Source organism: Penicillium griseofulvum (genome assembly GCF_001561935.1).
Source record: "Penicillium griseofulvum strain PG3 chromosome Unknown contig_79, whole genome shotgun sequence".
In the NCBI taxonomy this organism is placed as follows: Eukaryota; Fungi; Ascomycota; class Eurotiomycetes; order Eurotiales; family Aspergillaceae; genus Penicillium; species Penicillium griseofulvum.
Window position 1 is genome coordinate 1,446,542 of NW_024467420.1, and position 12,550 is coordinate 1,459,091.

The 12,550-nt window shown below is 47.6% G+C and overlaps 4 protein-coding genes across 4 annotated transcripts; 3 read left to right on the forward strand and 1 right to left on the reverse strand.

Moving 5' to 3' along the window:
• Positions 1 to 240: 240 nt before the first annotated feature.
• Positions 241 to 4,649, forward strand: PGRI_004740 (putative ABC multidrug transporter; the record flags this gene model as incomplete). Its single annotated transcript, XM_040788187.1, has 4 exons — positions 241 to 1,965; positions 2,016 to 4,026; positions 4,084 to 4,151; positions 4,209 to 4,649. 4 exons carry the CDS (start codon positions 241 to 243, stop codon positions 4,647 to 4,649), a joined length of 4,245 nt encoding a protein of 1,414 aa, XP_040651959.1.
• A 974-nt stretch (positions 4,650 to 5,623) lies between these two features.
• On the forward strand, positions 5,624 to 7,256 carry PGRI_004750 (putative MFS transporter; the record flags this gene model as incomplete). Its single annotated transcript, XM_040788188.1, has 3 exons — positions 5,624 to 5,814; positions 5,862 to 6,892; positions 6,946 to 7,256. 3 exons carry the CDS (start codon positions 5,624 to 5,626, stop codon positions 7,254 to 7,256), a joined length of 1,533 nt encoding a protein of 510 aa, XP_040651960.1.
• Positions 7,257 to 7,681: 425 nt separating this feature from the next.
• Positions 7,682 to 8,134, forward strand: PGRI_004760 (ATPase inhibitor, IATP, mitochondria; the record flags this gene model as incomplete). Its single annotated transcript, XM_040788189.1, has 4 exons — positions 7,682 to 7,806; positions 7,860 to 7,928; positions 7,981 to 8,046; positions 8,095 to 8,134. The coding sequence occupies 4 exons, from the start codon at positions 7,682 to 7,684 to the stop codon at positions 8,132 to 8,134; spliced, it is 300 nt and encodes a 99-aa protein (XP_040651961.1).
• Positions 8,135 to 8,338: 204 nt separating this feature from the next.
• Positions 8,339 to 9,893, reverse strand: PGRI_004770 (Major facilitator superfamily domain, general substrate transporter; the record flags this gene model as incomplete). The annotated part of the gene is made up of 4 exons (XM_040788190.1): positions 8,339 to 8,501; positions 8,550 to 8,825; positions 8,878 to 8,983; positions 9,044 to 9,893. The coding sequence occupies 4 exons, from the start codon at positions 9,891 to 9,893 to the stop codon at positions 8,339 to 8,341; spliced, it is 1,395 nt and encodes a 464-aa protein (XP_040651962.1).
• Between the last annotated feature and the right edge of the window lie 2,657 nt (positions 9,894 to 12,550).

Consider the following 12,550-nt stretch of genomic DNA (forward strand, 5'->3'; position numbering starts at 1 on the left):
TTATCGATAATTGATGACTCCTAACAGGGATTCTAGAGCGAAAATGTTGTTCTATCACTTTGGGTCCGCCCATAATGCTGCCAATGAGAATACAGTGTTAGCTTCGGCCTCGGGTTTTCGGGGTTGCTGTATTAGCTTATCACTTCCGGGGCTCTCATAAAATGGTAGAATTTCCGATGTTGAACAAATCTGTGTCTAATCGGCTTCTTTGAACGTTTACCACCTCGCTTCTTCGCCATAATGGATGGGCCAGAAAAAGCCCCGGGCGCAAGCTCCGATGATATTCAGTTCGACACTGAAAGTGCCATGACGATCATGGGCGACGAATCTCCTGGCAAGGAGAGCTCCAACCTCAAAGGAAATGACTGGGGCATGATGGCCAAGCTCCAGGAGGAGAATGATCGCAATCTGGCTGCTGGATTCAAAAGGCAGGAACTTGGCATTACTTGGCAGAATCTCTCTGTGGAAGTAATAAGCTCAGAGGCCGCTGTGAACGAGACTGTTCTCTCCCAGTTTAATATCCCAACCAAAATCAAAGAAGGCCGACGAAAACTTCCTCTACGGACCATCCTCAACAAGAGTCATGGCTGCGTCAAGCCCGGTGAAATGTTGCTGGTGCTGGGCCGTCCCGGCTCTGGTTGCACGACGTTACTGAAAATGCTCGCCAACAGACGCGGGGGATACAAATCAGTTCAGGGCGATGTTCGCTTTGGATCTATGGACCCTAAGGAGGCTGAAAAGTTCCGGGGCCAGATTGTGATGAACACCGAAGAAGAGATTTTCTTCCCAGCCTTAACTGTTGGTCAAACCATGGACTTCGCAACCCGCCTCAAGGTGCCCTTTCACCTGCCAGACGGTATGACAGCCTCGGAATACCAGCAAGCATCGAAAAAGTTCCTCCTCGAATCTGTCGGCATCTCTCACACCGAGGACACTAAGGTCGGTAATGAGTACGTTCGTGGAGTTAGTGGTGGTGAACGTAAGCGAGTTTCTATCATCGAATGTATGGCCACTCGAGGATCCGTCTTCTGCTGGGATCAATCGACCCGCGGTCTTGACGCCTCTACCGCCCTGGAATGGACAAAAGCTATCAGAGCTATGACTGACACACTCAACCTGTCAACCGTGGTTACTCTCTACCAGGCTGGTAACGGTATTTACGATCTGTTCGACAAAGTCCTTGTGCTTGATGAAGGAGAGCAGATCTTCTACGGCACCAGAGAGCAAGCCAGGCCATTCATGGAGGAAGCCGGATTCTTCTGCCGCGAAGGTTCCAACATCGCCGACTACCTCACTGGTGTCACCGTCCCCACCGAGCGCAGAATTCGAGATGGTTTCGAGAACCGCTTCCCACGAAACGCAGAGGCGCTGAGAGCCGAGTATGAAAAGTCACCTATCTATACTGAAATGGTAGCGGAATACTCTTACCCAGATTCTGAGCTCGCGCGCGAACGGACTGAGGAGTTTAAACAAGGCGTGGCCTTTGAAACCTCCAAAAGCCTACCCAAAAACAGCCCCTTCACCGTTGGCTTTGTTGACCAGGTTAAGATTTGTGTGCAACGTCAATACCAAATCCTTTGGGGAGACAAAGCTACTTTCATCATCAAGCAGGTAGCAACACTGTGCCAGGCCTTGATTGCCGGCTCTCTGTTCTATAACGCCCCTGATAACTCAGGTGGACTGTTCATCAAATCCGGTGCCCTCTTCTTCTCTCTTCTTTACAACAGCTTGCTCGCCATGAGTGAAGTCAACGAGTCCTTCTCTGGAAGACCCGTATTGATTAAGCACAAAGGATTCGCTTACTTCCACCCGGCCGCCTTCTGTCTTGCTCAAATTGCTGCGGACATACCTGTATTGCTCTTCCAAATTTCCATGTTTGGATTGGTTCTTTACTTCATGGTTGGACTTTCAATGTCCGCGGGAGCGTTTTTCTCCTACTGGATTATCGTGTTCGCAACGACAATGGTAAGCCTTTCCCGATTGATCGAAATGGATTTAAGCTAATCAATACACAGGCTATGACTGCTCTTTTCCGAGCCGTGGGCGCTCTCTTTTCTACCTTCGATGGAGCCTCTAAAGTTTCCGGTTTGCTCATCATGTGTACCGTTTTGTATACCGGTTACATGATCCCAAAGCCTGCAATGCACCCGTGGCTCGGCTGGATCTTCTGGATCGATCCGCTTGCCTATGGATTCGAGGCTTTGCTAAGCATTGAATTCCATGATAACAAGGTCATTCCATGCGTTGGCACGAATCTGATCCCCAATGGTCCCGGATATGAAAATGTCCAGGCATTCCAATCTTGCGCCGGTGTGGCTGGTGCGATCCAAGGCCAGAACTATGTGATTGGTGACAACTACCTAGCATCGATGTCGTACAGTCACTCGCATGTTTGGCGTAACTTCGGCATCAACTGGGCTTGGTGGGTTCTGTTTGTTTTCGTTACCATCGTCGCAACTTCGAGGTGGCAGTCACCCTCCGAGGCCGGTAGTACGCTGGTCATCCCTCGTGAATACCTACACAAGCACATCAAAAATCAGCAAAAGGATGAAGAAGGCCAGAGTTCACAGAAGCAGGTTTCTCAAACCAAGGATGAGGCCCCGAAACTTGACAACCAGTTGGTCCGCAACACCTCAGTCTTCACGTGGAAGAATCTTTCATACACAGTTCAAACACCAAGCGGTGACCGGCTCCTCCTTGACAACGTCCATGGATGGGTCAAACCTGGTATGCTCGGTGCTTTGATGGGTTCCTCTGGTGCCGGAAAGACAACCCTACTCGATGTGCTCGCCCAGCGTAAAACCGAAGGAACTATCAATGGTTCTATCATGGTTGATGGTCGCCCACTACCCGTCTCGTTCCAACGCTCAGCCGGCTATGTGGAGCAGTTGGATATCCACGAACGTATGGCCACGGTTCGGGAATCGTTGGAGTTCTCTGCCCTATTGCGCCAACCTGCTACGACTCCCCGCGAAGAGAAACTTGCTTACGTAGATGTCATCATCGACTTGCTCGAGCTCCATGATCTTGCTGATACCATGATCGGAAGTGTCGGAGCTGGATTGAGTGTCGAACAGCGCAAGCGTGTTACCATCGGAGTCGAACTGGTTTCCAAGCCTAGTATTCTCATCTTCCTCGACGAGCCCACCAGTGGTCTTGATGGCCAGAGTGCGTACAACACCGTCAGATTCCTCCGCCGTCTTGCAGATGCTGGCCAGGCCGTACTCGTCACCGTGCATCAACCGTCCGCCCAGCTTTTCGCCGAGTTCGATCAGCTTCTTCTTTTGGCCAAAGGTGGCAAGACTGTTTACTTCGGTCCCATTGGAGAAAATTCGCAGGGTATTAAGAGCTATTTCTCGCGCTACGGAGCCCCCTGCCCGACTAACACCAACCCTGCTGAGCACATGATTGATGTCGTTTCGGGCCAACTGAGTCAGGGCAGAGATTGGAACAAGGTCTGGTTGGAGTCGCCTGAGCATAACGCCATGCTCAAGGAGCTCGACGAGATCATTGACACTGCTGCATCTAAGCCCCAAGCTACCACCGATGATGGTCGGGAGTTTGCTACTACCCTCTGGGAGCAGACCAGTCTCGTTCTGAAGCGTACCTCTACAGCTTTGTACCGAAACAGCGACTACATTAACAACAAGTTTGCTCTCCACATCTCATCGGGCTTGTTCGTTGGATTTAGTTTCTGGATGATTGGTGACTCGGTCGCGGATCTTCAGAGTGTCCTATTCTTCATCTTTAATGCCATCTTTGTCGCTCCCGGTGTGATCAATCAACTGCAGCCTACCTTCCTTGAACGTCGCGATCTGTTTGAAGCACGCGAGAAGAAGGCCAAGATGTACTCCTGGAAAGCATTCACTATCGCCTTGGTTGTCTCAGAGTTCCCATATCTGGTTGTGTGTGCCGCTCTCTTCTTCAACTGCTGGTATTGGACGGCCGGTATGACAGTCGACTCCAGTAAGAGCGGCAGCATGTTCTTCGTCTTCTTCCTCTACGAGTTCCTCTACACTGGAATCGGTAAGTCAAACATCCGTTTTTGTTTTCCGAGTGGCCCGAACTAACAATCATACCTAGGTCAATTTGTCGCTGCCTATGCACCGAACGCCCAGATGGCAGCTATGATCAATCCTCTAGTATTGGGAGTAAGTCTTCTTCATTCTCGGTCTTCTTGACATACCGGCTAACACTCCGCTTCTTAGACAATGATCTCTTTCTGTGGTGTCTTGGTCCCATACGCTCAAATCGTCAGTTTCTGGCGGTACTGGATGTACTGGCTCAACCCATTCAACTACCTGATGGGCAGCATGTTGGTCTTCGGACTCTTTGATCGCGACGTCAAGTGCAAGGATCAAGAATTCGCCATGTTCAATACACCGAATGGACAAACTTGCGGTGAATACTTGAGCGATTTCATGCAGACTATTGGCTCACGTATGAACCTCATCAATCCCGATGCTACCGAAGGCTGCCGTGTGTGTCAATACACCTATGGATCCGATTATCTCACCACCATCAACCTGAAGGATTACTATTATGGCTGGAGAGACACGGGCATTGTGGCTCTGTTTGTGGTCAGCTCATATGGCCTCGTCTTTGCTCTCATGAAATTGAGAACCAAGGCATCCAAGAAGGCCCAGTGATCGGAGTTGGACTTCCCGGTGTTCCCACTTTCAAGGGTGTGGGTTGGCAACCTTTCCAACATCCACCCTCTATAGACTTTCTTTTTTCTTCTTCTCTTCTTTTCTTTTGAATGTCCATCCTACATAGACTTCCTTGTTATTTCCTTTCCCTTCATTATGCGAACACCAAATGGTGCGAGTGCATATATTCTCCCCCCTCTTTTTTACATATAGCTAGAGAACCTACCTGTACATCTCTACTCTTATATATACTCATTTAACTTGAATATATATTAATTGATATTATCTTGAAAGCTAAGGGAAAGACTACTGTGTAATAGGTATGCCGAGGATATATAAACTCATTCCGAGATAGGAGTTGCGCCGGCCAAGACCAGCCACACGGAGAAAGTGCGAGAACTTCTTTCAAGGGATGAAAGAAAAGAGAAATCACAGAGACAAGTGGGTCCAGTGATCGGCCCATGGGCGCGATATTAGACAGTCTGTTTAGGTGGTAGTCCTCATTGACTAGGCGAGATATCGCTTGGAGCTCGGCTGATCACGGACTTACTCCGAGCCGAATTCAAGAAATAGCCAAAGCTGAATCCCGAGAGCTTAGCCTTGGCGAATTATATTGGGCAAAAGGCGTATAGCCATCTTGAAAATCTGAATGCCACAGGCTAATTATGACTCCACCGTGGGTACGTCGTGGGGTTCATCTTCCTATCATACATCGTGAATCTCGTCATACTACCGGATGGGCTCATATAATTTCCTGATTTGGACTTCCCCGCAAAGCTATACCCCCACGTTTCTCCGGAATTGACAATTCACGGGGTAAATGCGGTCTCCCGACTTACCGCACTAGGTAGCCCGTTAACCCGTACCGTGTGTATTATGACATTGTCGATGCCGCTCTCTATGCCGCTCTCCGCATATAAATGGGCGGGACCCCCGGGATTTTGACCCTACTTTGTACTAATCATCTGAGCACCATGGTCGAAACACAAAATGCCATCAGCGAGGCGGAGTTGGGTCCTAAGATGGACTTGAGCCATCAGGAAGTTGTCCACATGGCAGAGCTGAGTCCGGAAGATAAGGTCATCGAGAAGAAGTTGCGCAAGCGCATCGATGCCTTGATTATGCCACTGGCCATTCTGGTCTACTTGATGAACTATATCGATCGGTACGTTTCGCCCATCCATAACAGTTGAGCCATCCTAATGAAAGCAGCAACAATTATGCCGCAGCGAAGCTCCAAGGTCTCCAGGAGGATCTCAACCTCGACGAGACAAAATACCAAACCGGTCTCTCTATTCTCTTTGTTGGATACATTCTCATGCAGGTGCCTTCGAACATGCTTCTGAACTACATGGGTCGACCCTCCCTATACATTGGATTCTTCGTCACCGCTTGGGGCCTGGTCTCGGCAGTCACAAGTCAAGTCACAACCTATGGAGGCATCGTGGCCTGTCGATTCATTCTTGGTTTGGTTGAAGCGCCCTTCTTCTGTGCCATCCTCTTCTATCTGTCCAAATGGTACACAAAGAAGGAGTTGGCTTTCCGAATGAGTATTTTCTACTCCGGCTCCCTACTGAGTGGAGCTTTCGGAAACCTCATTGCCGCCGGTATTCTCAACGGTCTCAAAGGCCACCGAGGACTTTCGGCCTGGCAATGGCTTTATATCATTGAGGGCTCCATTACCTGTGCTATCGGACTGGTTATTTGCTTCGTTTTGCCCGACTTCCCCGAGACATGGAAACTTTTGGACCCGGAGATGCGCCGAGTGGCCCAGCGACGTCTTGCTATTGAGGCCGGTCAGGCCGATGTGGATGAAGGCGGCAGCAAGAGCCAGTTCGAGGGATTCAAGCTCGCCATGACCGACATCAAAACCTATGCATTCGCCTTGGCGTATATGTGCATCACCGGTGCCTCAGGTTTCCAGAACTTCTTCCCGACTTTGGTCAAGACTCTCGAGTTGCCTGAAACTATCACTCTGGTGCTTGTCGCACCCCCATATCTCTTCATGGTTGTATACTCCCTGTGCCACTCGGTACTTTCTGATAGGCTGGAGAAGAGATTCTGGTTCTTCGTCTACCCGATCCCGATCACCATCATTGGATTTGTCATCTTCCTGAAGACTGACTCCTTTGGACCACGATACTTCTCGTTCTTCTTGATGGTGTTTGTCTTCGCCCAAAACGGAACTCTATACTCCTGGCTTGCGAGCTCCATTCCTCGTCCACCTGCTAAGCGAGCTGTCGGTAAGTCATAATCCTTTGGTGTGTTCTATCGGTCATTATACTAATCAGTATAGCCTTTGCATTTTTCAATTCCATTGGAAACAGCGCTTCGATTTGGACGCCCTATACATATCTTAAGAAAGAAGAGCCTCATTACATTACGGCCATGGGAGTTTGCATTGCTCTGCAGATCATCGGCGGTCTGGCCGCACTCTTCTTGTACTTCAACCTGAACATGCTCAACAAACGCCAGGAGCGTCTGGAGAATGAGGAAGTTCAGCTTAGCGAGAAGGATATTCGTCGGCTGCAGGCTACTGCTGATCTTGAGGGGATTGATATTGCCGCTGCTAGACGGCTGCAGAAGGGATTCCGTTACACACTGTAGAATAAATCTAGCAAATGCTGGTACATCTTATGACTTGATTTGAGATCTTAATTCACAACTTTTTGGCTTCATATGCATTTCCCAACTGTAGGGTCAGAGCAACCTCGCAAATCCGGATGTGGTAATAGAATGGGGTCAGAGTGGTACGATCGTCCTCTCATATTGTCCGAATTTCCCAATGCGTCCAGACTATGCAGACTGGTGATCTTGTCCAATCAGGAGATACCCGCATCAACCCATAGTCAGCTGACTCGCCTATGAAGTCATTAACATTTAAATAGTCTGAACTGCTTCACTCATTTCTCTATATCATCTCTCAATTCAATATTCGAAGCAGACTCCAAGTACATTATCAACATTATCATAGTGTGATCAACAACCTCGGCATCTTCTCCATAACTGATCGACATAACCCACTTTTCACCATGCAATCAACAACTTTACGACCCATTCTCCGCATCACAACCAATTCAGCTGTTCTCCGATCTCTCTCCACTACCCCAAGAATTATGGCTGCCGGTGATATTGCTTCAGGAAAGGCGGGGGCTGAGTATGGGACTTGGAGACTACAAAATGGATGACGTCATATCTGACCATCACTAGGAAGGACTCTTTCGCCAGACGCGAGGCTGCACAGGAAGCCATGTACATTCGAGAAAAAGAAATGGAAAAGTGAGTTACAATAATTACACAAAATTCAAGATGTAAATTAACTCGGTGATAGGCTTGCGCGCCTCAAGGCAAAGATCCAGGAGCAGCGCAAACATATGGATGAACTTGACAAACACATGTAAGGATATTGGAATTCCCCCGCATAGCCGAGACTAACAGGTCACAGTGACGAATATACCAAGGGCCAGGGAGGCGAACAGAACTAGTGTTGCGACTTTGTTGCGAGCATCTCCTGGACGATCGGGACAGCGACATACGCACGATAATCAATGCAACTGCGACTAATAACAGTGCTATGATAATTTTCAAACTTTGGCACGCGATGATCTACTATACTAGCATTATTATGGATTGAAATACAAGATCAATTTCAACATTCATGATATCTTTCTCTATTTTCTTCCTCGGTTCTAGATCTTTGCTTGCCACCTCCAGCGGTAGCTCAAACAGGCCCATCTCGCCATCACAAACAACCCAAGTGTGACTATCAGAACACTCCCCAAATATGCCACCATAGCTCTCTTCCCAACTTTATCGAGCATCTCACCACCAATCGGGATACAGATTAGTGTGCTGAGTTCCCATTAGCGACGAACGGCCAACTGGATTTCCATGACTTACGCAAAACTGACAATAGAATATGTCAGTCCGAATCTTCCACCGACCTCGCTCGCTTTTGAGATCTGTCCAATGCAGGCGGGTGCAAGACTGAGGAATGATCCTGAAGCCAGGCCGAAGATGACCGAGAACATGTAAAGGCCTATCAGGGAGTTGCCAAATGGCAGCCAGATTACAAACACTGCGAATGCACCAACGGCAATGAGTGCAGTCTGCGTGTTGATTCTACCAAACCGATCTGCGACACCCCCAGCCGCCAATCGTCCGACCGTGGAGGCTCTGTACCAGAGTCAGTGCTTCCCTGAGACCTCCAACATCCATTGCCACTTACATATTCAGCACAGCGAGAAGGATAACGCTGGTACTGTTAGAAAACCCCTGCATGACCACATAGGTTGGATAAAGACCCAGACCAGCGAAAACCTCGAGCTCAAGACCTATCACGGGTCAGCATTCCTTTCTAGCATCCAGACTTTCAATAATCAGAATGAACCCACCAAAGATTCCCAATGTCAACCATGTAAACCTCGCATCTTGCAAAGAACGCAAGTTAACAGTTGACTTGCTCCTACCCTTCGGAAGACGCGCCTTCACCAGGACAATTCCAAGCACACACAATACCAACACCACCAATGCCAACAACCGAATTGTCCACTTATATCCAAGCCTCGTGAATCCAGCCCTAAGCATAAATGGAAACACCACACCACCAAGACCAGCGCCCGCCATCGAAATCCCAATCGCAAGTGCCGCCTTCCGGTTGAACCATTGTGGTACACTAGCCAACGCGACCGTACTCAACAACGCAGCACCAGTTCCAGAAAGGACACCAAGTGTAAGCACAAAGTGCCAGTAAAGATGGCTTTCGGCCAGAAGAAGAAGACCAGTCATATAACATGCAGTGCCGGTTATAAGAATAGCCTTTGGGCCGTATCGATCAAACATCGGCCCGACTTGGACGGAAATACTCAGACCGAAGAATGTGAATAGTCCTGGAATCCAGCCGATTGCACTAGGTGAATAGCTGGCTAGCTGATTGGTTGCGAAATACTTTTGCAGAATTCCTGTTGTGTTCATAACCCCAAATGTTGCCATTAAGAGACAGAATGAGCCTGCGACGACACACCATGCTTGGAGCCCACCATCTGGGAATGTGTCGTCGGTGCTATGGCCGGTGAGATGGGTTGTAAGGGTGGATAGTTCGGCTGGGGGTTCGATGACGGAAAATGCCGACCGGGGGGCTTCTGCGTCGAAATTTGCATTGTGGGCAGTGGGATCAGTCGAAATTGTCGAAGTAGATTGCCATGGCTCTTGCACTGGGTTTTGGATAGTTGTGGTCGCGGACATTTGTATGTTCTTCGGCTTTGATTGCGAAAGGGATGGGACTGGGGCCCGGGGTGAGCTTGTGTTGAAGCTTCAACCAACGACTTATTTTAGAGAAATTGCGAAATCCAAATTAATTGGAAGTGACTCACTACTATAATAGCTTGCATTAGTGTCCGGAATTCTATGGTGGGGAATATGAGATCGTATCTTAGAGTTTTATACATCGGGATCGGATTCCGATCTTTAGCATGCCGCTTTTATGAGGGCTTAGGCTGAGTAGATGTTAGTACAGACTCAGATCTGTGATCATGCTCCGTTCAAAGGGGAATATATGGAGACTCCAACGGTTTGATGATATTACTTCCATCTTCTAATTCAGAGCGGCTCGAGTAGTTCGCAAAGCCCGATTTTGGGCCCGAGGTCCGGGTTCGAAACCCGACCATCAACGAGCTATTTATATTGACCATGCCAAATCCGCGGGAGCGAGTGAGTGGTCGGCCCATGAAGTAGATACAAGCTCCAATCTCACTAGCTCAGGCATCGATCCGTTGATTTCTTGAAACCAGTTGTACCAATTGTACGGAACGCAAAGCTGCAGTCGACTCCATTCTCGACCTTCCGAGAGAGTTTCCCATGAGTTGAGGAACGCCTTGCCTTTTTCAGAGGTATATAAAACTTCTTGAGCCTCACAAGGCGGCATTTGGAGTAGCACACGTAGTTGGTGTACGCCGCGGAAACTCGTCTCAATTAACCCAAAGAACGCGTAATAGGTTGCCATCCAGTCCTCCTCAGCTTGGCCAGGTTCCCAGAAGCCAGTCACAAACGAGATATCTATAGATGTTATAAGAGATGTACAAGGCGGTGGTAAAATCCTTGATATCACAAAAGGGGTGGCTATAGCCTCGTTCATCACAAAGACATTCGTTCCATAAAGAACTTCCAATGCTTCTTTATATCTATACGAGAATAAGTCAATGTGTAGGTAAAAATACATAGTAGTTTACCACTAGAGACAAAAACCAAGGTACTTGTATAGCCTAATAAGGCCATATCTGCTGTTCGCATAATGCCCTGACAGTGGAAGGATACCGACTTACCCAATTTTGCAACATCTCAGCCACTCCACGCCGCCAATTTTAGGCCTCGGGATGTGCAGGTACCCCTCGCGGCTCGCGATTGAACATATATCCTCAACAGGATCATCGATGAATCCATCAGAATGTTGACAAACAGCATGCCACCAGCGCCAGCGAGGCTCGCCGTGACTATGCGGTTTCGGCCACGGCTTTCTCCAAAAATACCGAATATGCACTCGCTGATCGCCTATAAGTTCGAGGTATATTAGCCTCCTGATCTCAACCGGAAGACGAAAGAGTGGACTTTGCTGTTGGGAGCTTTTCTGTCGAATTCCCGGCCTGCGCTGTTCGCGTGGGATCGGTAGCTTCCATTGATTGAATATATCGCCGTTGGTCTCACAGGTAGAATCCCAGATTCCTATAGCGTTTGGGGAGGTTTCTTTTAATGTAAACCTTGGCTCTTTCGCTTTCTTTTTGCGCTTGAAAAGTTTGAAAAAAATGGGGCGCCATGGCGTGGAGTTTGGAGGAGCGTGATACAAATAGGAAGGGTTGTAGGTGGTAGGGTTAGCATATCATATTTTATTGATGAAGCTTACTCTGTACCCAGGCCTACCTATCCCTACACTTAGCACTCAGTAAACAAAATTCAAAAAGCGGCAAGGAGTGAGTACTAAAACGGAAAGGGGAAGGTGCCCACCATTGGTGCTTTCATGATATTCCTTCGGCCCCCTGCCCGACACTAGGTAGTCGGGGTCCGGAAAGGGAAATTTTGTCCAATGCAGAAAGATAAGCTGTTCACTTAGGAAGTCCATTCTCATTATTCTTCGCTATTATTTATTAGATATAGGTATACCTAGGTAGGCATATATGCAATTTGTCTCCGCGGAGTCACTTGCCCAGTATATGTATTGGCTGCCCTATTTTTTTTATGGAGAACTCTTATCATAAATACAGAGTACAAAAGCGAGGAACCTGTCCTTATAAAAAAAAAGATAAAGGTCCTGGTACAGAAAGCTATGATGGTAAGGATGATCCTATTAGACTATGTCTGCTAAGGTACATAATGGGGGCTTCCACTACGTGACCGTCTCGTCATCTGATGTAATCCACGCTAACGGTAATAGGCGCCCTTATCGATAAAAGCCTCGTCCTAAGGCGTAAGTATACCGTAAAAAATGAAAGGATAGAGATAGTGTAGATAGAAAAATAGCGGTAGTATATACTAGTTAGTACAGCTTTAGAGGAAGCTTATTAAGGTATTTCTTATAAATTTAACTCGAAGCGATTTAATTTCCTATTTTAGCTCCTTAACGTTTTTCACTATATTAGCTTTCGATATTAAGTAGTCTTTATAGTTCTAGATAAGCTTATAAGCCTTAGCGATCTCTTCCTAAGTACTCTCCGAGTCCTAATCTATTTCGTCTAGGCTAGTATTCTAGAGGTTTTCTATCTTTATAATTAGAACGTATATAGTTAGATTAAGATTCTTAATAGTGTCTAATTATATACTTAGTGTATTATTAAAGGTTTAATCCTTTACTAGCTTTTTTACTAGTGCTTATATATATTTATTAACACTTTTATTAACTTTAGTAGTTTATA